Source organism: Lipotes vexillifer, unplaced genomic scaffold, assembly GCF_000442215.2.
Source record: "Lipotes vexillifer unplaced genomic scaffold, Lipotes_vexillifer_v1.1 scaffold237, whole genome shotgun sequence".
NCBI lineage: Eukaryota > Metazoa > Chordata > Mammalia > Artiodactyla > Lipotidae > Lipotes > Lipotes vexillifer.
The window spans coordinates 1,558,905-1,586,227 of record NW_006794332.1 but is presented as its reverse complement, the minus strand read 5'-3'; the positions used below and the strand labels follow the sequence as shown (position 1 = coordinate 1,586,227).

At 35.9% G+C, this 27,323-nt stretch overlaps 1 protein-coding gene across 4 annotated transcripts; it reads right to left on the bottom strand.

Annotated features, from left to right (window-relative positions):
• On the bottom strand, positions 1–26,427 carry TMPO (thymopoietin). Of its 4 annotated transcripts, XM_007467153.1 has the most exons (9): positions 25,904–26,427; positions 19,903–20,029; positions 17,489–17,647; positions 11,976–12,073; positions 4,109–4,228; positions 3,914–4,009; positions 3,390–3,500; positions 2,297–2,385; positions 256–1,519 (listed from the first exon to the last, which is right to left on the bottom strand). In XM_007467153.1, the coding sequence occupies exons 1-9, from the start codon at positions 26,180–26,182 to the stop codon at positions 1,234–1,236; spliced, it is 1,365 nt and encodes a 454-aa protein (XP_007467215.1). In that variant the 5' UTR covers positions 26,183–26,427; the 3' UTR covers positions 256–1,233. The 4 variants fall into 4 exon arrangements, with proteins under 4 accessions (XP_007467216.1, XP_007467215.1, XP_007467217.1 ...); XM_007467154.1 differs by lacking the exons at positions 3,914–4,009; positions 4,109–4,228 and having other exon boundaries at positions 1–1,519; positions 25,904–26,195; XM_007467155.1 differs by lacking the exons at positions 3,390–3,500; positions 3,914–4,009; positions 4,109–4,228.
• Positions 26,428–27,323: the final 896 nt, after the last annotated feature.

Sequence of the window (27,323 nt, the reverse complement as noted above, 5' to 3'; positions counted from 1 at the left end):
AAATTTTTGTTTTACTTGATTCTACTGAAATTTCAATTACCTACTACTTTACCGAACAAAGTTATACATGAGGTAAGTTTTAGCTAAAAACAAAATCAACCACAAAGATAAACATTTCAAAAGTAAACAAAAATCATAATGCCCGCCTCAATTTCAGAGTTTAAAAATTTATGTATTAACTATTGTATATCCAAGGAAAGTTTACTATGTAGTTTAAAAGCACATACTTTTTGCTTTTAAAAGCACATACTTGCAAATCAAATTATGTTGGGAAATACAGGGCAAAAAAACCCTTGGCAAAATGCATTTTTGGTAACAGAAGATAATTCAATAATGAATCCAAATGGAACCTAAGACTGGTGTTTAAAATTTCTAACTTCTGAACACACACACACACACCTATTTATCTAAAAAATATTTTGGTAACAGATTGATAGAATAAATGTTTTGCTGTAAATAAAAAGTACAAGTTTCCAATTATAGTCTTATAGCTAGCTAAACAGTCTTTAAAAACATGTACAGCCAGCTAACAGTTCTCTAAAACATGTGTAAGTTGCACTGATAGATCCCTGCTAAAAATCAACTGCATTTAAATGGGTCTTACCGAAGTAGGACATTCACAATACTAGATATCTTTTAAAAAGTGAGTACAATAGGGCTACAACAATAACATTATTACTATTAATAAAAGTTACAGAAGAGATTATCACTGTACTTTTCCCCATAAACACCATCAAACTTTGTTGCAGTCACCAAAACTACAATCTCAAGTTACTTTTTCTCTTACCGAATTTCACGTTTCACATGTCTCTAGTTTTTATTCAGCAGAGAATAATTCTTAAAATCTTTTCTGTAAGAATTCAAAGTATTTAAATGTGTAGCTTCACATTATACTACCATGTTTTGCCCTTCTTGTTTCCCAAATACACAAAAACAATATACATTTTTTCTCAAAAAAGAAATAAGATGTCCACATTAAAAAAATAAAGCCTACAAAAAAGTTCCAGAGCTAAAAAAGATTATTCATATGGCACAAAGTGATCTCCTACTAGTCCGAAGTCCAAAACATTGAATGAAGTCCATTTATATATATCTTGCTTGCTTTTCAATGGAATACTATATTTACTGAGGTGAAATCACATTTTTTTTGTTCTTGAGTCAAGTGTACACAAATTTTTTTAATACAGTTATTAAAACTAGGAGACCAAGCTGAATGTGCCAAAGAGATATCATTCAGTTGACTTTTTTAGAGTCATTAGAAAGAAACTTATAGAATGGATTTCCTTGGTTGGTTTCCATAGCTTGATAGACCAAAAACAAAAAAAAGGCTACGACAACGAAGAGCAAAATTTTTATCCACATGGGAATGGAGCGTCCCTTTTTTGTCTTTTCTGACTTGACATCTGCCAAGGGAACATACTTAGGAATATATTTAGACGAAAAAGATTCCTCCATCCTGAAATCACTGAGTTCTAATGGCCGGCCAGCAGCCCCTTTGATTGGTCTGCGGCAACTAGCACTGTTGGGGGTGAAAGGAGGAAGAGAAAAACAACTATTAGATAAAGTCATAACTTAAATAACATAAAATGACATTATTACTCCTAATTCCATACACATTCCTTGAGGTAACAGTAGAAAATTGTCATATAAACAGTGAGATCAGTCAACCTATTTAAAAACTTCTATACATTTTTCATTTCAAGAGTTAGATTTGTATCTTTTATTAGAAAATAATATTCAGAGATTATAAATATTCACTAAATTTGCCTTCTCAAAGGTTTTTCAAGCTAATATATTTAGGGGATGATGAAAAAAAATAAGGTAGTTTGGTTATGATTCTTCCAGTCAGGAAACAATTCAACAGATATCTAAAAGCAGTCTTTTCAATTAGAAAAGAGAGACTCTCAGGAATAAAACCGATTTCCTTCTTACCAGGTTTCAGTTTAGATTTAAAAATAAGAATTAAATAGTAGGTAAATGATTTATTTACAACCTTTCAGCTTAACAAAGTTAATTTTGAAACTGACTCAACTTTCAAGAATATGAACTAGTTAGTGCTTAGAAGAATTAAAGTGCTCCCAAAAAAAAGTTTACTTATGAGAGCAGAGGTATAGTAATTTTGTGAAGAATTTAAAATTAGAATTCATTTATGTATGTATATATAAAATAATTATGTTGTACACCCTAAATATATAGTTTAATGTGTCAATATACCTCAGTAAAGGTGGGAACAAATAAATAAATAAAAATGCCTTAATTGAATACACTAAATAATTGTTTCAGTGTATCTGAATACCTAATTCCTGTTGGTGTAGCTGCTTCAAAGGGAAACATTTCCTTAAGAATATCCCTTTCTACTCTTCTTTCCTCTGTTTTTTCTCCCACCTAATAAGAAACAAACAAACAAAAAAACAACCAGAAGTTAAAATTTAGTGTAAATATGCAATAATTAGAACATAATTTTAAACAGACGCTTTGGAGAACAGAATGCACTTAAATCTATCCAACTTTTACAACTGCCATTTCTGAATTCATTATTGCTTAATTATCCATACATTTCCATGGCTCTCTTCAAATTTCCTGAAGATATGTTAATGTTGTAATGGGGGGCACACATTCAAGTAAGTTAAAAACAAAAAACAAAAAATAAAATTTCAGTACAGCTAATATGGCAGTGTTAAGTTCCCTCCAATGCTTTTCATTGACATTAAAAGTACATTGTTTCTTCTTCTTAATTTTGTAATAAAATAAATGATCAAATGTAGAAGATATGAAACTAAGATGGATCTTTTAACAAATTTTAGTATATGCTTTTAACTAGAGAGTCAATCCAATCTTCCTAACTTAAGAAACATAAAATAATTTTTTAAACAACCTGAATGCTTTGCTAAATTACCTTTATGCCCAGATCAAAATAATCTTTGATAAAGAATTATTAAAATTATAATGTATCCATGCAGTTAGTACTTTAAAGCTTAATTTTACAGGAGTTAATCAATTCAAGTATAATACAAAGTCACTTTAAAGTCCCATTATCTGACCTTTCAATGAAAGGTAGTATAGCTTCCCCCACAGCCCAAGTAACACTTTCAACTCACATCCATTTTAACAAAGAGAACATATTACAAGCAGCACACAAATGAGCACTCCCTTGAAAACTGGAACTTAAAGAGGAACACAGCAGTAGCAAGAGGATAGTATTAGCATGTCATACAATATTACTTTCCATTGTCACTAATGAAGTATGTCTTTAATATATGCACATAAATAGACACACACACCCCCACCCAACAAAGAAAGCTCTGCTCCCTCCCACTCTAAAAAACAAATATAAATATTTCTTCATTAAAAGATCAATGATAGCATCGATCTAAATGTTATTCATTTACTTCAGCTCTTGTCAATGGTTTCTTTGGTGTTCTTCTGGGTATGTCTGAGAATTCAGTGATTGGCAGAATAGGAGCTGCATGCTTGAAATTTCCAGTCACCCTATTGACAACCTGCCAAGATTCAAATTATTCAGACTCAGAATTATCCAAACATAACAAAGACACGTTAAAAGAAAAAATGATAGTCGATTTCTCTAATATTTGAAACTTTCCCTTAATAAAAATTTAGGCATAAGAACCTACAAATACATTAGTGTTTCATATGTGAAGGAAGCCTTATTATTCTTTAAACATGTTAGCAAAAAAGTATCCTTATAACACTAAGTATTCTTGCACAATGAATTATATATATATTAAAGTGGCTACACTGAAAACTTCTAAAATTCAGAATTATATTGGGAAAATGAGTTTAAAATGTTTAAAAACATGTGTTTGAGGTTTGCCAAAATTCGCCACCTCCCCAATTCTAAGTAAAGGATAATTTACAAAGAATACCACTTGTATAGTTTATGAAACATATTTACTAAAGTTTCGTTGCTTGAAGCCATTATAGTTTCAGCTATGGGAGTACTCTCTGAAATTATTGCACCATCTATACGAAAATGTTCTGAAGTTTCCACCTGTTAGTTTGAAAACAAAACAAAAACAATAAATATAAAATAACCACTAAAACCCTACCAATCTGAGAACCCCATTCTAAGCAATAAGCCTTGCATCACCCTTTTCCTCGGAGTTCTTCTTGACCCTCTCGTAGATTCCCTAGTTAATGCCTGCAGAGGTCCGCCTTTTGAAGATCCACTTGTCCATTCAGTCTCAGTTACTCCAGCTTGAGAATAGCTCTATTCAAGCATCAACACATTAAAAAGTCATATTCTAATATCAAACACCTTAATAATGATGGCCATATTAGCATACTGAGAATCCATGAAAAGTTTCCAAATGCCAGCATTTGAAAATAATGCTATGCCCTCAAAATATTTCAAATGTATTGGCTGGATATGTAGGCATAAGAAAACACTTAAAATATGGTAAAATACATTAGAGTCCAACTATAGGAGCTCTCACATATTATGATGATAAAAGTGAGAGGAGAAAAAAGACATCAATTTATCACTGGCTCCTTTTGTGACTTGCTGTTTACTATCTGGCTCCAGTATCACAGCTGCATCTCTAGCTGTCTAAACAAAAAAGCAGGCTGATCATGACTTGTAAGATAGTCATTTGTTATATATAACAAGTCAGTTTCCTTTTAAAACAAAATACAAATTTTGTAATTGTTAGCACAGACTAAACATTATTCTTGTCGTGCGGTTAGGACTATTTAAATAGAATCAGTTTCAATAATCTATACACAGCTATCTGACTTAAAAGTTCCCAGGTGTCAAACTCATCTTGGAAACAGGTAATAAAATTGAGCAGCAACAAAAACTTGATGGTCATCTTTTTTTGTGAACTGGCTAGCCTAAAATGTCACTGCCAGGACTCAGTGCCACTCACTCCTCACTACGGAAAAAAAAAAGAAAAAATGGTAATAGGAATAGACCACTGTCCATTTCCAGTCCCAGATTTATTTCTCCTTGGAAAAGTCGATTGATTTTCCTCATTTAAAAAATAATTTAGCAGTCCTCACATAACTGTTTGAAAAGCACTAGACTAGTGCTTCTACCTGAAGCTTTTGTTAAAATGCATATTCTGATTCAGTAGCTCCAGGGTGAGGCCTGAGATTCTACATTCCAAGGATCAAGTTATTCAACTTTTGAAACTTTTATTACCAGATGATTCTTTTAAATTCTTTTAACTAGAGGACATCCATCAATGATTAGTTATACTAGAATATGCTTATACTGTCACTTTTGCTTTCAAGCTAATATTTTATGTAGATAACTGCTGTTTTTATAGCTAAGTTAGTGTCTATTAATTTTAAAGACAGATATATTTTACTCTTATCTCGGGACAAGAGCAGTCATCCAATAAGTACACTTATTTGGCTCGAAGCATTACTACCAAAACACCACAAGATACAGACATAGTTTCATACATCTGGTTTTGTATTTCTCTATATTTGGAACTGACTTTATAAGAGTTTCCCCTTTGACTCACAATCTGAATCTCCGGGTTGCTTTTCCAGCTATCAATTAGGAAAAATTTGCTGAATGCAAACATTGTTAGTCAAAAGACAAATTTATAAACAAATTACACACACATATAATAGATGCTTATTAATAGTTAAATTCCTGATTATTTGAGTAGAAGGGAACACTAGTTTTAATCTTAAATTCTCAATCCCGGTGGCACAGTATCATCTGGGAAGCTTTTAAAAAATACCAAGTGCCCCAACTCCACCTTAGACCAATTAAGTCAGAATCTCTTCTAGACCGGCCTGGGCTTAATTAAATTTTGTAGCTCCTGAAGGGATTCTAATGAGCAGCCAGGGTTGAGAATAACGTAACTGACTTATGATGCATCTCAAAGCCAAGTATTTTTTTCAAACTACTTCCAACACTGCTTCCTCTTTAATAAGCTATTGCTCAATGCCAATAAAAATAATGAGAGTATTTTAAAAATATTCTAGTTTGATAGTCTACCTGGTATTATCAATGTATACTCAGTATTTAAAAACTCCTCAAAGAATTAAAAAGAACATTATTTTAAAGGGCTGATAAAGTTATCAGTTATGCAACTAATACAATATAAAGCCTAGATATTTTACCTATGTCCATGAAGGTAAAGAGGGGGGGAGAAGAGACATACTTTTCCCTTAAAATTGGTTATCTACCAAATTCCAGGACTTTCCATTTGTTATGTTTTATTCTGAATAAATAACTGAAATAATCTCTTCATCAAAAATTTTACCAAACATCTATTGAAACTATTATACTTAATAAAAAAAAAGTTTACATTTTTATTAGTTATCTTTGAAATTAAAGGCCAAGTTCCATTTAGAGATTTTTAAATTTTCTCCCATGGAAGAGAAAACAAGAAATTCACTGGTTGCCTGTGGAAATAGCTGGGAACAGGGGTAGGATGGACACTTTTCACTATAAATCATTTATGCTTTCTTTTGCTCAGGTTTATTAAATTCTTTGGTTGAGGACTGTCAACCAATTTTATTAGTTCTTGCCTATCATCTAATTTAGAATTAATCATCTTCACAGAAAACTATCTTTCATACAACCAGAAAAGATACCTTGAAGACTGAAAAAAATTTTTTCTACCAGAATCCACTATGCAACAAGTGACTTTGAGAAGAAAATATAAATAAAAAACAAAATTACAATTCAGTGTTGTAACTACTTAGAATAAGATGGACCAAGCAATTATTGACTGAAAAGAAAAACTCATTGCTACATAAAATTAGTAATGCGACTGCTATATGCTCTGTGGCCAAAACAAGGACTGTAGTGTCATCTATTTTCAGCAAGATGTTCTACAGAAAGTCCTCAATTTATCATGGAGACAACAGGAGGAAGAAACAAAAAAACCCTATCAGGTAAAAAGTTATTCAGAAGACAGGCAGTTGAGGCACATGAGAATGCAGGAGCTGGGTTATTAAAGGAGGCTATAAATCTCATTCAGTAAAAATACAAGCTTTAACTAGGTTATAAAAAAATAATCAAGATAATTAAAAGCCACCTTACTTTAAAGAACTATTAATTTAGGTAAAACATGACCAATATGGTTACTCATATTAACTTTTATTTTTTAAAAAAACAGTATCATATTCCTCCATTAGAGAAAGGTACTCCCATACATTACTTGTGGGAATGCAAAATGCTTCAACTCTTACACAGGGGAATTTGCTAACATCTAGCAAAACTACCCAGCAATTCCACTTCTAGATTTCCTGAAGATAAACTGGCTCAAACATGAAACAACACATGTAAAAAGGCTGTTCACTGGTGTACCTTTGCATTATTCAGAATAGCACATAAGTGAATAATCAATAACAAAAAATCAAAATATCCATCAAAAGGAAAGTGGCTGAATAAATTACAGTAAATCCATAAAATGCAATACCATGCAGTGGTATAAAGCAATGAGGAAGCAATGAGGAAGAAGGCTATACTATATCTTGACATGATCTCAGGATAAGTGTTTAGATTAAAAACAGAAAAATAGAAATGTGCAATGTAGGCTGTCTTTCATATATGGAGGGGAGCATAAATAAATATATAAATCTATTATTTACTTATATTTTCAAAAAGAAACAAAATATAAAATGAAACTTAATAAAAATAGTAACCTATGGATGGAAGGAACAAAGATAGAAGACAGATTTCTGACTCTTCTTTTGCCCAAATAAAACCACATATATATTCTCAAAAATTAAAAAATAAATATGAAAGAAAAAAAGTGACTTTAAGCACAGTATTTTGATTTTATACCCTTAACATAAGAAAAACTGCCCCCCCATCTGCAAATACAATTAGCAGCTTTACTATCAGTAGTAATACTGTTATTTAGAAACATATATATAGTGAAAATTACATAACAATATTATTTTAAGAACCAAGATACTCAGCATAAGAGAAAAGAGATACAAGTGTAACACCTAGAAATTAGCCTGCATTCATAAATTTGAGGAATTCATGACCTATCTTCTCTTTCTAAAAAGTAAGTACTCCTAGCTTTACCTACTGAAAAAGGCTACAACAATGACAACCCAGTAGGAATGAACGCCCTACCATCCAGGGTGTAGGTAGCTTCCAAATAATACTTTCTATTAAAAGGATAAGGGGTTCTTTAGAAATATGACTGACTTGATAAGAGGCAGGAAATATACAGCCCAGGACTTCTTATTGTGCCAGCAAACAAGAAAGTATCGAAGACAAATGGGGTCACTAAAAGGATACAGGAATCAACTCAGTAATTCCCAGTGGCTAAAGATGGTACAACTTGAATGTGAAAAAAGAATAATGACTGCAATTGATCATATATCAAATATATAAAAACCACAGTAGTAAAAAGATATTATTGATCGCGTTTCAAAATGACTAGAGCAGTTTAACTTGATAACTGGCAAATAAAAGGCATGTAAGTGTTTATCCTGGCTCTCTTATATGAATTTTATTTCAAGGTAACTAGGAAATTCACAAGGGAAAGTTCTTTATAAAAGAATTCCAGTTATAGATGTAAAGGAACCAGAGAATTCCTAGATCCATTATTTCATTTGAAGTAATGAAATAATGGATCTAGGAAATAACCATAACGGCTGTCATAACCATTAAGTGAAAGGGCGACGTGGAACTTCATAACGGATGAATCAGGCTTTCAACGCCTGAACCTATTACTAATTAATCTTAGCATCATCAAAAGGACATCATGTGTCTCTGAAATGATGCAATGTGAAGGCCACAATGCCATTTGTGAAGTATTCTTGTCAAAGTAACTGAACTCAAATCTAACCAACCCCTTAGATCTGTGCTGTACAAAATGATAGCTACTAGCCACGTGTAGTTATTTAAATTTAAATAACATAAAATCAAAATTTTAGTTTCTCAGCCATACAAGTCACATTCCAAGTATTAAGTGGCTACTTAATGAACAGCAGATATACAACAATTTCATCATCACAGAAAGGTCTATTGCACAGCCCCACTACAGTTCTAACTTCCAGTCTACAGGAAATCCAGGGTATGAAAGAGCAAATTAAACGACCCTTGAAGAAGCAATCTGCCAAATCCACAATGTGAGAAATATTATAGAGAACTAACCTGGTTTCTTCACCAAATAAATGGAGGGATGGAAAACCGTTTTAGTGGAAATAGCTACCAACTTAAAAGACAAAACAAGGGCTTCCCAGGTGGCACAGTGGTTAAGAATCCGCCTGCCAATGCAGGGGACACAGGTTCGAGCCCTAGTCCGGGAAGATCCCACATGCTGCAGAGCAACTAAGCCCGTGAGCCACAACTACTGAGTCCAAGGGCCACAACTACTGAAGCCCGTGCGCTCTAGGGCCTGCGTGCCACAACTACTGAAGCCCGTGTGTCTAGAGCCCATGCTCCACAACAAGAGAAGCCACCGCGATGAGAAGCCTGTGCACTGCAACGAAGAGTAGCCCCTGCTCACCGCAACTAGAGAAAGCCCACACGCAGCAATGAAGACTCAATGTAGCTAAAATTAAATAAATTTATTAATAAAAAAGACAAAACAAAATCAAAAACACCAAATGATATGTGGAGTTTGTATGGAAACTGATTTGAATAATTCAATCATAAAAGAGACATTTCTGAAACTGCAGGTTATTGTATGGAGAATGTATAAAGCTTTGAACACAGATATGAAAGATTTTATACACACACACAATGGCACTATCACTCCAAATAAAATTAATAATTCTTTCATATCTAACATATATATCTAATATATATAAGTAAAAAACAGCTCCAGGGCTTCCCTGGTGGTGCGGTGGGTGGGAGTCCGCCTGCCTATGCAGGGGACACGGGTTCATGCCCTGGTCCGGGAGGATCCCACATGCTGCAGAGCGGCTGGGCCCGTAAGTCATGGCCGCTGAGTCTGTGCGTCCAGAGCCTGTGCAAAAAAACCAAAAAACAAAACAAACAAAAAAAAACACCCAAAAAACAAAAAACAGCTCCAATCTTTTAGAGATATATACTGAAATTTTAATGTGTGAAATGAGATGATGGCAGAGATTTGTTTTAATATACTTCAGCAACAAACAACAAAACCAAAGGAATTAAAAACGCCACAGGGTGCAGGTGAAGATAAAATAAAACTGGTAGAATGTTGACATCTGTTGAGGTTCTGTGACTGAATGGTCAGTAAACTCTTCCCTTTACTCTGCCATATGATTTAAATTTTGTGGGACTTCCTTGGTGGTCCAGTGGTTAAGGATCCGCCTGAACGCAGGGGCCACAGGTTTGAGCCCTAGTCTGGGAAGATCCCATATGCCGTGAAGCAACTAAGCCCGTGCGCCACAACTACTGAGCCTGCGCTCTAGAGCCCATGAGCCACAACTACTGAAGCCCGTATGCCCAGAGCCCATGCTCCGCAACAGGAGAAGCCACCACGATGAGAAGCCCGTGCACTGCAATGAAGAGTAGCCCCCGCTTGCTGAAACTAGAGAAAGCCCGTGGGCAGCAAAGAAGACCAAAAAAAAATTTTTCAAACCCAAAAAAACCAAAAAAAAAAAAAATTATTAAAAAAAAAAAAAAAAAAAACCTGCCTTCCAACGCAGGGGACATAGGTTCAATCCCTGGTCAGGGAACTAAGATCCCAAATGCCATGCGCCACAACTAGAGAAGAAGCCCTCATGCGGCAAAGAAGAGCCAGTGCAGCCAAAATTTAAAAAAAAAAAATTTTGTATAATAAGGCCATTGTCTAATCCTGCCTCTCATCTCCTAAATCTACTCTCTCCTTTGACTATTTATCCTGTCCCTCAGTTTAGATTCCTCAGGTCAAACAATTATACCTTAAACCATATTTAAAACCATCTTCCCACCCTCCTTTTAACCTCTTATCTGACAAGTCAATGCATTCTTGCTAGCACTATACCATCTTGCCTACATAAACTGGACCAAAATTCTCCATGTCTGTCCATTTCAGTGTCCTTCACCAGATTTTCCTAGTTTCTCTTGCTCTGTTATTTCCTTATTCTTCGGTGTGCCCCTGCAGCTCTTCCCTGGCAACAACAGATAAAAAGACAACAAAATATTTATTCCAGTCTTTGGTTCAATATTAAACCAAATCTTCTTTCATTCAAAGCTCTATACATTCTCCATACAGTCACCAAGCTCATTTCTAACAAATAGTTCTGAAATTCAACTTAACTACATCAAACTAAGAAAGACACATGGCTTAAGAAATCAAGAATACTTCCACTGATGATATGCGACTTTAAAATGACAAAGAGAAAATGGAAAAGATAAATAGCCAACTAGACAAATCTTCCAGCTGGACAGAAAAAGGGTAAGGAAAATGACTCTAGGGATAGCTGACTTGTAAAGCGTCAGCCAAATCAATGCTTGATTAGTCAATAATTTGGTTCGCTGTAAACTGAGTTCATTATTCCTGTGCTTATTTTCCCCTTAGTTTCCTACATTTTCCTTTTGGAAAACTGCATCTTGCCTCACCCATAAAAAGGTGAATTTTTGTCTAGAATAAGGAAAGAACACAAGTGTGGTCTTAGGATCAGACTAGCTTCAGAGTTGAGGGAAAAGTCACAGAATTATTATAAGACAGGCAAAAATAAAAGCAAAGTCAAAAATCTAGAGACAAAGACACAAATATAAAACCATTCCCCTGTTTTTTATTATATCAGAATTGTTTAGGTATTTCCACCTTTTAAAATATGTCTCTTACAAAGCAGTATGACTGGCTCTGAACCATGCTTAGCACAGAATCAAACACAAATGAGACATTTATTAAACACGTGCTTTTGCAGTAAACACAGGCTACACTACTGACAAAACACACAAAGTTTAGATTTCTAGTGCCATTTAATGAATGCTTTATCGAGTGTGCTGGATTTTGGGTGTCAACTATGAACTAAAGGCAGGGACACAGGCAAATCAGTGTTGTCAGATTACTTATACTTGAATACAGCGACCATAAAGCTAAAGATACCTGATTGTGCTCAACTCTTCTTTGCTTGAGTGTTACCGGAGTCTTTGCTCTGCTCTTTAGTGGTTCTCTCTTCTCAAGCTTGAGCTCTATTTTAGAGTCTGGAAATAACATCAGAGAAATCATTACTCTCTGAGACACACAATAAACTACAATGTCATCCGAACATTACTGTGGAACCCTGGTTTTTCAGCACACTGATACATAAAATAAGTCTGTATGTTAGTACTACCTCAGCAAACCCAAACTTCTTAACTGCAATTTCTGTCTTTAAAAACTTTTCTTTTCCATTTTTATTTCATTCCATTTTTGTTTATCTCCCCCACTCCTTAATATGATCACCACTTCTCCCTGTTTATTCTTTCTTTTTTCTGGGACTAATAGCCTGAAACAAAGTAAAAACCCATGGAGGCTTTTCACTGAAAACAATTAGGAAGTGGGAAAAGTACATTAGAATACATAGCTGTTACCATTCTTTTGTCCACACAGTGCATTTTTACTACATAAACGGTTATTAAATTAAAATTTAGAATATGGAAGGGAAAAAGCTATAGAGAATTTTAAGACTGAAAAAAACTTGTATGGTATCAAGACACTAATAAGAATAAGTACAATGACGTTTATACATAAGTGCATTTTAAAAGTCTGTCCTTTTTTGATTAACTATAAAAACCCTGGGTACAATTGAAGAGGTATGGAAGAAACTTGTTCACAGAAAAGTACAACCAACCACAGGTCACTTCTCCTCAGCCTCCCCCATAATAAAGTACCATTTCTTGGAAGAGAAGCTAGTGCATGTATATTAGCAAATCACCATGACGGTTATTACCATAACAACTCAAATACGTATATCTTTTTTCATAGGCTTCAATATCCCATTCTTCTAGTTTTGATTTTATCACCATTTGAAGGGCCAGACTTTTCAAGAGACTTGATAAAAATTTTAGTTAGCTTCTACGTTTTTGTGGCCATTTATCATAGTATAGCAAAATTAATGTCAGTTGTCACTTCTAAAACTTCTATTACCAAAAAGTTACTTTCTTATGAGACAGAAATGGAGTCAACTCTTAAACAAAAGCTTAGTTTTGCATGAATTCAATGAAGTTGTGCTAAAAAGTAGTCAAGATAGTTATGTGTCTTGCTAAATATCTAGCCTACTACCAGTCAGTCCAGTCTACTTGCAAGTTTCCCAAAAATAAACAGATTTTTTTACCATGTTAGTTCAAATAGTTCCATCTTTATTTAGGATTAAGGTATCAACTCCATCCCCCACTTCCCAGTAATTCTATTAATGGCTCTATTATCTATGGGACAATCTTTAGCATTATAAAGTCTTACGGTTAACTCAGAACCTAAGAATCAGAAAGCAAAAAGTAAAGAACCCAATAGTAGTTGAGCAGAAATTGATTAAACAAATAAGATATCTGGTTACAGAATAATTCCTCTTACAAACTTAAATTCCAATAGCCAATAAAAACATGGTCCTCATCAACTATACTTCAATTAGAAAAAAAAAGACACCCCAAAACCACTGTCCTCAAATAGGGGAAAAAAACCCCCAAACATTTAATAATAATTTGAATATGTTCAGCTATACCATTGGAATGTCAAGTGAGTTTCAGTGATGAAATGGAAAAGGGATGTTGTTCATCCACAAATATCTAACTTCTTGCAACTCTAAGAATAAAACACACATACAACATGTTTGTGGAGACCACACAAAACTGTTCAAATTTAACAACTTTATTGAATTTGCAAAAGCATTCTACAGTAATACATAAAAAAAAATCACATAGTACTCAGTAGGTACATGTATACATGTACATTTCAGAAGACAAATAACAAATAGAATTACTCCCAGAAAGCTGCAAAGATGGATAGGTTAGTCTAAGAATATAGTAATGGCTGTAAGTCCCAAGGGACTATATTTTGTTTATAATTAATACTACTATTTTCCATAAAAATACAACGAAATTCGATTATCAAGTGCCTCTACAGTTAGACTCTCTCATCTTACAATCACAGAAATGAAAACAGAGAATATATTGCTTTATACAGACACACAGAAAATGGGATATAGGATGATTTCTTATGACTTAAAAAAAAATAAATTTGCTTTTAGAATTTAGCTTAGATTAAGCCTAATCAATCATACATGAATTACAACGTACCTTAAAAGTGTACTTTATAAGGTACTTTATAAGTACCTTACTTATAAAAAAAAAAAAAGTCCCATCTTTCCTAATTCATCTGACTATAGTTTTACAGTGATGGTGAGAATGCACTATCCCAGAATACTATGGTCTAGAGCAGTATGTCTCAAAGTGTAGTCCACCAACTGCTTGCTACCAGTCCATGAAAAAACGAGGCATTTGCGCCAGAATGTAAATCAGCGCACTGTCTTTCCTCTACCAATAAAGTTTTACCACAAAAATAAAACCTGTCATTCATCTAGATTCAAATTCTGGTACACGCTTATCTTATCTGTGGATCAGTAACAGTTTGTAGACTGGCACTTTGAGTTGCACTGATTTGGACTATTACAAACGATACTGTAGATATCAGTAAAAAACAAGTGAGAAAATAAGAGAAAATATGTAGACAAGTTCTGGAAAGTAATAAAATATTTAGTAATATTTAAAACCACGGAGACTCAACTTATAATCTAGTTAATGGAATTTTCTTAGTTTTGAAGAGTTGTAAAATCTTAAAATAGGAAAGACTGAACTATTTGAGAAAAAAATGCTATCTAGAAAAGCTTTAAACTGTTAGTATCAGGCTTTCTTTCTGTGCAACCAAAAAAAGGGCAGATATACGTAGGCAATTACTTTTATATTGCAATATTTTAATTGGTAGAAGTTTGACACTTTGAAATTAGCCTATTCTGGAGACTAAAAAGACCTTAGAAAATTCTGGCATAAAAGTACTTAAATTCCTAGAAAAGCTGCCAAGTTCCTCATATCAAAGATAAGATAGATGTCTTTATTCTTAATTTTATTAGCGTTTTTTTCCACTCTTTTTAATTACTTTGAATACTTCTCTTCCAAATAATGTTCCGCCTTTAAAGGGAGTAACAGCCAGCTTATTCTTAGAAGCTGGATTAATTCTGCAATCTTTTAGCCAGAGATACCGGCGACCTAAAGTGGAAGATCCCATGGTATAAGCAGCCATTTTTATTTCATCAAAGGCAGCTTCACAAAGAAATGAGGCCGCATCATATGTTTTGCTTAGCATCCCAAGTGCCTGGTGCACGTGACTAGGATCTGAGCTAAGAATTTGTGCAGCCTGACTAACGTCTGCCTGCATAGCCCGAACTACAAAGGCAGTATGGGTTGCAATCTGCAATGCTGATGCTGCAGCTTCATACGTTCCACAAAGTGCTAAGTCCAACTGTTTATCACAGGACTCAGGGGAAGCTGCCTGAATACCTGCTGGTGGAGTGGCTTCAGAAATAAACCCTAGGATTTCATCATCTACTTTTGGAACTGATAATATCCGTGTTGCCTCTCTGGAAGAAACTGGATACTTGCATGCCAATGAAGGCAGCTGCCTGCCGATTTGCTGCCACTCCTCTTCAATTACTTTTAAAATAGATTCATGGAAGGGAAAAGATAGTTTGGGGGCATCTATTTTATCAGGCTGTGATTGCTTAGACATTTCTATGCCTAAGGTAGTCAGTGAGTGAGAGACAACGGTTTTTGCAGAAGAAGACATCAGTTCAGATCCAGGTATATTTTGAAATGCCACAGAGGAACCTGAATCCTTTTCTTCTACTGACTTTTCACTGAGTCTAGGTAATTTTCGTGGAGGAGACAGGGATTCTGTTTCTCGAAAATTAGGTGCATCAATTCTCTTCCATATATTTTCTACATCCAGTGGGGGTGTAGAGCTAGAAGTCCCAGGCAAACTACCTACCCCACCCTGGACCAACAGAGAACTGACGTAATCTCTGATTGCCTTAGCCAGTGGTGGAGAAATTACTTGTGCTCTCTCAGACTCTTCTAGTGCTCTCCTTTCACTGTAGAGAACTGACTGATCTGAAACATGGGACCTCTCAGTACATAATGGTTGAATTCCACTTTTCTCTCCACAGTAAAAATTTTCTACTATGTCTTTATAGCAAGTACTGGTGGTTTCTTTAATCAGTGAAGGAGAAGCTGCAGCAGAGACCAACATGGCAGCGAGTTCATGCTGAGGAGATGTCGAAGAACTTTTCTCTAAACATCTATCATGGCTAGACTTGGAGGAAACAAACAAATTCCCTCCAGAAGCTAACTTCTGCATCTGTTCCCTGCCAGGCAAGGCTGTGGCAATAAGAGGTTCCCTAGGTGGGTCTCCCTTAGAAGAATGTACTTTCTTAGCTGCCTGTTGTTCAGTCCTGCCCAAAGGAGGACGGGTGGAGATTTCAGGAAAAGAAATACCCTGAAAAAATCCACCAGAGGGAGTAGTTGGAAGTTCAGAAAAAGGAAAAAAATCCCTAGTGGACTTCACTTTCTTGAGTTCTTTCTTCTTTCCTGTAGAGGCAAAAGAGGCAGGAAGTTTAAGCATTACTTGTGTTTAAGCTGATTCTATTCTTTGCCTCTTTGCTAATAACATAGTGCTGTTGAAGGAACATTCTGAACAACCAATTTGACAGACTGTGCCCTGGCACGCAATGCTTATGGAGATATAAACAATTTGAGTCATTAAATAGTCATGAAATTAACAAACAAGTCATATGAATTAAAAATTTATAAGTGTCAAGTTCTTAAAATAAAATTTAAAAGGTCGTTTATTTCACGTACTACTCGAAAAATATTTATATACCATGGCCAAATTTTCTTAAAATAGTCTACTAAAAACATATCAAAATATTTACTATAAAGTTTTCTTGAAATCAGATCTTCTAGCAAAAACTATAAATTTAAATGCTTATCAATATGAGAACAGAGAAAACATGCCATATGTAAATACTACTACTACATATCAATTACGAGAAATAAATCAGACACATATAATAAATCAGTAAGAGATGTTAATATAACAGAGTAAAGAAAAGCAAGTGATAAGATTTAGCATATCACTTACACAAATTTTTTTTCAAGTACAAGGTAATACCATGTATTAGGCAGATGCATATGAAAAAGTATTTAAAATCAGGCTGGAAAGATAATCATCAAATTAATGATAGTGGTTGCTTCTCTGGAGATGATACTTAGAAAGGGATAACTGGGGAAACTTTGTCTCTACTTGTAATACTTTTTTCTCTTAGGAAGATGAAATTTGCAGCAAAAAAGATAAAGTGATTTTATGTGACAAAAAATTAGACATTTCTACTTTTCTGTTTCTTAGAATTCTCAAGAAAAGGTATTTAAATCAAATTACTTGGAGGACTACTCTAATATGAACAAAATTTACATATATCTTGGTAATATTATTTAAAATTTTATCTTCTTCATGGTTACTGTATCTTATGAGTCTGAAAAAAATTTGATTTTTTTGATTATATACTTTATTAACATCATATAAAATGTTACCTTCTTCATTGTCACTGTATCTGTCAGAGTCATTACTTCCATTCTGTCTTGTATTTTCCACTGAAGAAGAAATTGCCGGCAGAGGAGTAGAAGATCTAGATTCTGTTCCTTGTTCCCTCAGTTTCAACAGCTTTTTCTCATATAGCTTCCTGGTTGTTCCTGTATTAAGGCAGAATTTGCTTTATAACTTGTATTGTCTTATTTAAGATCCAGCTCAGACATTAGCTTTAGAAACATTAAAGTGTTACTTTTCACTGTTTCCTTTTCTAAACTTAAATGCTTAAAAATACTACATAATGGATTCTTTTCTAAAATAGGTGTTTTTCTGGGATGTTAATAAATGATTATAACAATGGTTTTCTGTTTTTGTTTTTTTTGGTAGAATGAAATACATAATAGATTGATTTCAGTCTTACTATGGATAACCTATTGAAGAGCCATGTATGACTGAGTATCTCTGACTGAAAAGTTTTGAACTTTGTGTAATTTCTCTAGTACTAAGTAATAGTACTTGCCTTTGTAGAAAAATCATGTTTATAAACAGAGTGTACTACTCTGAATTATTGTGATTAAAATCCCACAACTCTAAGAGACTAATATGCCTATAAAGGCCATTTAGTTATGGGAAAAGTCCTAAAAGTCACATTTTTAAAAACTGAGTATATCTGACACCTAGCACTGAGTAAATTTAAGATGTTAAATCATATTTCAATATACTGCTGCAGTAAAAATGACCTTTTACGGAAAATGTGTGTTACAAAGAGAAATGATTTGCCAATTAGATAGCAAAGTAAAATTGATAAATAATTTAGTAACATATTTCAACATCAATGACAATTTAAAACTAAAAATAGCTTTTACTTTCTGTTTTACACTAGCTATATGTCTTTCCCTGATTTCTATAAGATGAATAAAATGATAAACATATATTTTTTAGAAACAATACGTATCTCAGAATGTTACAGATAAGTAGTCTTAAGATGAACAGCTGGGGAGGGGGAAATAAGGAGACGCTGGCCTTAAAATTTCAGTTACACAAGATGAGTAAGTTCTAGAAATCTAAGTATAGCTTGGGCTACAGTTAACAACACTGTTACATCCTTGAAATTTGCTAGGAAGGTAGATCTTAAGTGCTCTCACCACACATACATGCATAAAAGAAAACTCTGAAGTGATGGATATGTTAATTAGCTTGATTATGGTGATCATTTCACAATGTACGTGTATATTAAAACAGCAAGTTGTACACCTTAAACGTAAAACGTTTGTTTGTCAATTATACCTTAATAAAGCTGGGGAAAAAATAAACAACTGGTATATCAGCATGTAATTTAATGTATGTTAACACAATACACAGTCTTCAGCACCTCCCTTTTGTAATTTTAAATGAAAAATATAAAAAGGGTATCAAATGTCTGTTGTTAATTATACTAATAGGCTTATTATCATCTCTTGGGAAGCCGTACATTAAATAAGACAAAAGAAATACAATATTCTAAATTCTTATTTGCAACTACACCTATAGGTAAAAAACAACCCCCAAATCTACAGTATTCAAAAATTTACAGGGACTTCCTTGGTGGTCCAGTGGTTAAGCATCCGCCTTCCAATGCAGGGGACGTGGGTTCAATCCCTGAGCAGGGAAGTAAGATCCCACGCGCTGTGGGGCAACTAAGCCCAGGTGCCAGAACTAGAGAGAAGCCCATGTGCTGCAACGAAAGACCGTATGCCACAACGAAGATCCCACGTGCTGCAACTAAGACCTGATGCAGTCAATTTAAAAAAAAAATTTTTTTTTTACACAACTTAGAAGATCAAATAGAACTTTCTCATCTTGAGGTTATTGCCAAGACCCTCCAAAATAAAGGCACAATCAGGCTTGCAAACTCACTGACTTAACAGTAACCAAATGATGAAAATCCAGGGTATTTACTTTTAAGTTTTCTCTTTTTGGTTTGTTCTTTAGTTTTCAGTTTGTTCTTGAATTCCAATCAAGACAAGACTTTTTAATAGGTACTTTTAATGATAACTGAAAGTGGGTACTACGCTGGGAACTGAATAACTTGAGTTCTTTTAACAAGTCTGTCACTAACTTAACGATTTGGATTAATCTGGCCAGCTATGTTACCTCAGATTTTCCTCAATTGTCATATAAGACCCATATGTCTCATCAAGTAGTATGACAATGGGCACAATACGAAACAATCTCAACAGAGGTAATCTTGGGGATTAATTAGTTCAATTCTCTCATTTTATTTCTGTCATTTATATAGTTAGGGAAACTAAGGTCCTGGTCATATAAATGATTAACGACAGACTAGTCCTTAGAACGAAAACTCTACCTGCTAGACAAGAGGGGAAAACAGTGTGGGGTACTGCTTCATAAAAAGATATTTGAAATTTTATCAGCTTACCCACAATAGGACCAGGGTTCACTCCGTATTTCACAAGCTGATCCAGAAGGTCTTCATTAGAGAGGTCGGTTACATCTAGATCATCTTTATCTTCTAGTCTGGGTTTATCTGTTTTCTTTGTGGCTTTCTGTAAACGAAGTCCAGTTATCATTTCCACATGAATTTTAAAATGTTCATTTATTGACACTATATAAATAACACTGCATATAATAAACATGCAAATTTACCTTCAAGTTGACTTATAGTAGAGTTTAGCAATTTGATTAAATTAAAAGCAACTTATTATTCAAAAGTATTTTCTAAGTTCAGCTGTAATTATACAAACCTAATAAGCCAAGTAAGTAACTCAAATTTTAGATATTACTGTTAAAATAGTCAATTTTGGTTAACTATCTAAAAAGGTAATGGCATCAAAAATTCAAAAGAGCAAAAAGTCTAAGTCTAAACATTTTCATCCAGATAACTGCAAATACAATTTACTACTGGTTTTTCTATAATCCTTGAAAGTTTAAATTAATCCAGGAAAGTTTAGGATTTTACCATAAAGGTTAATACATGTTATATATAAAAATGATTTCTTTTAAACAAGCATATCAAAATTTAAGAAGCCCAAATGAATATTCTTCTTGTAATACAGTGACTTTAAAAGCCAGTTTTTGACTCATGAAGTCAGACTCTATGGCTACATATCACCTCTGACATGGCTTTGTTGTCACACATAAGTCTATATGACCATTTCACTAAGACTAGCTGAAAAGCGTGGAACAAGCGTTGAGAAAAATTTTAAAGGGAGTTTTTAAAAATAATTTAAGCAATGGCATTCTTTATTGGAAAAACGATATAAACTTCCAAGGTTAAACAGGGTAAGGGAGCAAAAGTATGGTTAGCTTTTAGGGTTGTGGCAAATAGCTTTACAAATGTCTCAGTAATCCCAGTAACCATCAGAGGACAATATAAACGGCTGTTTAAATAATGGCCACAAACATCAAAGTCAATGTAGGCCCAAATTACTGTTTAAGGCAGAAGAGTCCTAGAAATATTTTATGCAAAATAGCAAAAATCATAAAGCTCTATGGGCTGTTTACTTGCCAGTGATGCTGAGGGGGAAAGAAAAATCAGGCATTATTTGGTCATGTATTAGAATTTGTTTTTCAACCAAATAAAAATGTGAAATACTTCATATAAAGAACATAATAAGAACAATGATGTCAACTCATGAGAAATCTTCAATACAATTTTTAAAATGTCTGTGAAAAGTTACCAAGGGTACTTTCAGAAGGCTTTAATATTGTACTAATCTAGGATCATTAAGCTCAAATCTTAAGCAACTCACACCTTGATGTCAAAATAGCTGCCTAGAGTCTAAGAGTTCTATATATCAAATCCTTGAATTCTTTAGAGAAGACTTTTTTTTTTTAAATCAAAAAGACCGAATCCTGTGACCTACTTGAATATTCCAAAAGTGTGGACAGGTTGGGAAGAAAAACCCCATTGTGTAACATAAAATACTTTAAACAAACAAAAAAAAGCAGCCAGGTACGGATTACTTGTAGAAAAAAATCCCTCTAACCATAAGAATGTTCAAATCCTACTCCTATAACCAAACATCCAGGAATTTCAACTTCCTGAAGCAGTGTGAGGTTTTCAAGAAATAATCTGTTTTTGGCACTAACTACATTCTGCTTTTTATTAGTTATCTGTACATATGTTTTACCTTCTCCAGATGGTAAACTCCTTGAACAATAGTCCTTAAGTCTGGTTTGTTACCAAAACCTCAAAACTTCAGGAAAAGTTGCCCCTATTTTAAAAAGTCTTACCCCATTCTGAGTCCTAATATTGGGCCTGACAATCTGTATTTTGATGTGCAGCTCAGGTGATTTTAGATGTAGCATTTAAGAGGGTAACACAAAGCAGGAGCACTGTCATATTGTATCCCAAGCAGCTAAAATTAAAAAGAGTGCCTGACACAGGAATAGGTACCTGATACATGTTTTACTGAATGAATGAATCAAAGTGCCATCTGGTGAGGGGGAAATTAGCCACTTATTTTAAAAAACCAATTTCTTATTAAGAAAAAACAAAGACTTAGCATATCCAAGCAGGAAACCAACTCCCTCACATTTTCTTAAAACATATTGAAACTCTACAGCTGTACAAGGAAATTTTAAGTAAAAGCCAATAAACTGGCATAAGGTAAGTCAAATAGAGCAGGTGCTCATAACGGGCCACCTGAGTTTTATTTTTACAGAGAAAAGCTCCAGAAAAGTAATGCCATTCTATGAAATATCAAATTTAATAAGAATAAAAATTGGGAGTATACATATTTATCAAGCCAGCAGTTTCAACCAGGAAGAAGGAGCCATTAGTTGTAATGATTTCTGCCTCCAGAGAGCTTTGTTCCTTTAAGCAAATCATGTAATCTCTTAGTTTCCTTCGGTCAAAATACCAAGTACCAGCTACGTGCCAGGCACTGTTCTCCAGTTTCTTCCCAACTACCAGATGATCTCTAATTTCTTTTTCAACTTTAAAATCCAAAAGTTCTGTGGTATCACCTATGAACCACTCTTATTTAAATCTCTACCAATAGTAGCAAAGATGCTGAACTAATTACTACTACAGAACAGATTCTATTGAGCATTTATATACCAAATTGTGTTCTAAGTGCCTTATATGTATTAACTTATTGAATCCTAAAAATCCTATGCAATAGATACTAATATCCCCATTTTACAAGAGAGGAAACAAGTCCAAAGTTGTTCAGGTAACTCAGGCAATCTGCATACCCAGTTATATGGTAACATTTGAGCAGACTTTACGTATACATCACTTTCACAAACTTACCTCATCCACTTCTGAATACATTATGGTAGCACTGTATTGCTCTGGCATTAAATAAAGACAACAAAATTCAGAAATCACATATTGTAATAGCTAACATGTGCTGTAGTTGCTGAGCACTAGACATCTTCACAAATGCAACCTCAAGTAATCCTCTAAATTGCTATTAGATTATTCCTATTTAAGATGAAAACTGAGCATCTGATAGGCAATGCTTTTTGTTCGAGGTCATCTGAATAAGGGCAGAACTGGAATTTGAATCTATAATTCTGATTCAGAAGTCTGTATACTTAACACCTTACTGTAGAATATAGTGGTCAATTTATGATTTAACTTTTACTACCTAACATACTCTTTACTGTTCTGTTCCATGTCATTAAATATTTCCTGTTAAGAATTCGTAATTCATCAGATCAGACCATTCAAGAATGCTATGCTCCAATGGATTCCAAACAGCTACACTGCTTTGCACCCTGAACTAAAAGGCAGACCGTCAACTCTGTATGTAAATGTTTATTTTTGTGTTGACAATGCTGATAATTTCATCACTGGAAAATACTGGTTACCATCAAGATATACATAAAAAGCATAGAAATAAGAAAACTAAAAACTAAAACCAAATTTTGAACGTGCAAATATTTTGTCCTATCACACCAAGTGTACCTGACCATGGCAATGGCTGAAATGAAACAATTTCTCCTTTATTTAAAAATACTCTTCATAAACCCATGTTTAAATTGAAGGTATATGCTATGTCCTTGGCCAAATCCATGTTAATGTTTGTTTTAAAATGTTAAAAATTCACCATTTAAAAAAATCTGCCTTATCTGAAACTGTCAAACATAATTTGGCTTTCTCCTAGATCATAAATATTCTTTAAGAAATGTGACTCTATATTGTTATTACACATGGGGCTAACAATGACTAGAACATAAAACACTGTACATATAAAAGGAGAATAATTTTATATACCAATTATTATAAATGGTCTAAGGCTGTCTTCTTATAAATTCAATATATTTTTTCCTATGCCTGAGAAAAAAATTTATCAGACTCCTTAGTTAAATTAGGACTCATTTTTACTTAATGTGCTTTAAAGAGGAAAATGATGTTAGTGACCAACTACCACTATTAGCTTTTTCAAGTTGTTGACACCACTGCACCCAGCCCAGGGTACACATTTTTGAGTTTTAAATACACAAGGTAGAAAAAACTTAAAGCTCTTTGACACAGTTGATATCTATATGGATTCAAACATTGAGATACATGCTACTGGACATAGGAGGTTCTCTTAAAAAATTAACTATGGTGGTTGGCAGGTCTGCAGAAATCAAACTCCTGCAGTTAAGAGCGCATGATAGGAACTCAAAAATGTTGGATAATTGAACTGAAATTAAAAAATTTTACATTCAGGTCTTCTTACACCCCAAAGAACACAGTGTAGATCGGGACGTACCCTCTTTGAAAAAGTTGAAGGAAAAACATCAAAACCGAGACAGCTGTTTCTGTCGACAGCGAATCATCATCAAAATAAGAATGAATAATCCTATCATAAACATACAACCAAATACTTCCACAGCTCAAGAATGATACATCTGCACAGGAGACCAACATAAGGTTCTATAGAAGACTTAAAAAAAAAAAGTGTGCTGATTTAAATGGAAAATATTTCATTTTCAACCAAATTTTTACTAATAGTTTGAATATTACTTTCATTTTCAGAGGGGTTGGGGAGAAACAGGTAAGGGATATACTTTATTTCAAAAACAAATTTCTTCTTATGGAGTACAGTGGCTTTCTTCAAATTCAAAAACAAGCCATGAGAAACAAGAAGGTGCGATTTATCTTTTACTTATCAAACAAATATTTATTTGGCACTACTATGTGCCATGCGTCGATTTAAGACATAAGGTTTTCAATTTCTCTAAAGCCCAGGCTAAGATTTAATTAAATCTACATGTGTCTATTATATCTTTCCTTCATTTCCATCTGGGTAGTCCAGAAAATACACTGGATAATTTTTTTAAAACTAAAGTTAAGATAACTTTGAAAGAAGCAGTCATTTTGAGTTATACTAGTAATCAGTACAACTCTAAACTCCACTTTCAATGTTTTACAAAGCATTGTACTTTACACCAGTCACTAGTTTTAACTACATTCTATTATGATTTGTAGCCTGATAACCAGGCTGATTCATACTAATAGCACATAAAACCCTAGAGAACAAAACCCAACTATTCTCAAACGAAATATGCATTTGCTGGAGCCAATCTGAGTTTACCAGGGATTAGATACCCCAAATTGTAACACTGACAGAGCAGAATGTCATGAAATAAACATTTCTCCTGATTCCGAAGCTTCTCCTTTTTTCATGCAAATACACCAAAAGGAAAAACAACCCCCAAAACCCCTAAAACCCAAGCGCTAAGTAACTAGAATTTTTAAATATTTGAGCGTCTATGATAACCGCTCAAAGGTGTATTTTAAAATGCTCGTTTAATTTAGAGTAACGCTGCCCCGCCAAAAGACGGCCTGCTGCCGGAAAGGAGTAACACAAACAAGAAAAACATAAACCGTTCAAAAAGCCCTCCATATGCAAAAAACATAAAAAGGCGGGAATTTCTTTATTTCAAATTTTGGTTAGGTATCAGTATGTCACAAATTGCCCTCCAGGGAGCGCTCTGAGACCCGGTTTCTAGTCATTTCTGTTAATAAAGCGGGAAAACGCTCAAACGTAACCTGTAGCCGTTTCGAACTGACCCTCCTTAGGGCTTTCGAAAAGGGCAGGGAAGTCCCTGTTCAGTTGTCCACTCCCAGCGGCCAGGCATCCAGGGACACAGAGCTGCCTGCGCGCGCCCATCACCCGCGCGCAACCCGAGAGCAAACGCCAACTTCACACCCCCCGACACACTGCGGCTAAGACGCGCGCCCCGCGGCCCTAACTTCGGGGATCTCCTCTCCGGCGCCCTTCCCTCTCAGAGCCCGAGAGCCCGCGGCGAAGGGGCAGAGCCCGGCGTCCGCAGACCCAGAGGCCAGCCCCCCGGGCGGGTGGGGGGACAGCCCCGCCGCCGAGGAGGCCCGAGGGAGGGCTGCGCGCGCGAGGAGCGGGGGGGGCGCCCACCGCTAAACGCCTGCCTTTGTGGCCCCGGCCTTGTGTCCTTACCCTGCCGACGGCGGCGCGGCTGCGGCCCGCGGCGGCGGCCCCGGAGCCCAGGACCGGGGTAGGTTCGCGCTCTTCGTCGCTGGAAAAGTCCGGGGGCCCCTTGCTGTTGGCGCCGGCGGCGAGCGGCGGCCGGTTGCGCGCCGTGAGGTGCTGCAGGTAGAGCTGCACGTACACATCTTTGCGCTGCTCCCCGGCCGGGAGCGTCACATTGTTGGCGACCAACTCACTCTTCAACTTCTCTTTCGTCAGGACCGAGGGGTCTTCCAGGAACTCCGGCATCTCGGCGGCGGCGAATCCCCTTCCCCGCAGCCGTTGCACCCGCCGCTCACGCCGGCGCGCTCGCTCCTCGCCCGGGGGGGTGGGGGGCCGCGCTACCGCCTCCGAGTCTTACAGCTCTCGGCCAGGACTTGCGCCACGGAGCACAGCGGAAACTCGCGCACACAAAGCCAAGCCAACGCCGGACACAAAAGCCCCTGCAAAACAAGCGGGGCCCAGTGCAACCAAGCCAGGAGTCCGCACCAACCCCAGCGCACACACCACAGCCAAGGGAGAGCAGCCTCTTCGCCCACGCCCCAAGAACGGGCGCCGCCATTGGCCCGCGGCCGCAGGAAGCGCGGCGGTGATTGGCGGGACGCCTCGCGCGGGTTCCATTAGCCGCGGCGCTCTGTTAGAGGTGGTGGAAACGCAGTTTAAAAGCCGCTTGGGCGGGAGCTCCGTTGTGCGGCTCCTTTCTGTTTCCCTTTTCTCCATCCCTCCTCTTAGGATGGCGATAAGAGGCAAGTCGTACTGCTTTTTGTGCGCCGTTTCCTCTCCCTACCCCTCTGGCGAAGCAGCTTTTCTCTCCGGGGTCGGTCGCCGGCGAATGGGCCAGATTTCACGGCAGCTGCGAGGACCCGGGTCTGGGCCTTTCTCAATCCCGGGACACTGGTTCACCGAAGAATAGCCGCAGCCTTTCCTCCCCAAACGCTAGCCCTTGAAGGGAAAGAAAAGGAGCGAGGCGTGCATGTGGACGCTCATCTTCCTCGACTTGATTTACTTGGGGGAGGCAAGGGGAAAGCGGGCAGTTAAATCTCCGTCTCTGCTTGCGAACGCTTCTTTTGTTCCCGAAATTCGGAAAAAGCCAGACCTTGACTACGGGGCACTTTGAACTACCCTTGAATTTGTGACGAAATTGTATTGCCAAATATTGCACTTGCCTCTTACCCTAAAGAAGGTTGGGGCCTTTCTAAATTATTTCATTTAGTTATTTGGGGCTCAATTGCATTTTGTTCAGAGCCGTCTCTGGGTTGGATCCCTCCACCCGTAAGTATGTTGTTACCCGTAACTTAAACCTAATGCTTCATAATACAACGAAATGAAATGATTTAGGAATTCCTTAATGGATAACTTACAACTGAGACAGGTGCATTCTAGATTTTAA

Excerpts from the sequence above, each read along its gene's own strand:
- TMPO (XM_007467152.1), bottom strand. The coding sequence starts at position 26,182 with ATGCCGGAGTTCCTGGAAGACCCCTCGGTCCTGACGAAAGAGAAGTTG. Across the intron at positions 20,030-25,903 it reads GCCGCGCCGCCGTCGGCAGG|AAAGCCACAAAGAAAACAGA; the intron begins GTAAGGACACAA and ends CTTCGTTTACAG. Across the intron at positions 17,648-19,902 it reads GAACCCTGGTCCTATTGTGG|GAACAACCAGGAAGCTATAT; the intron begins GTAAGCTGATAA and ends GCCTTAATACAG.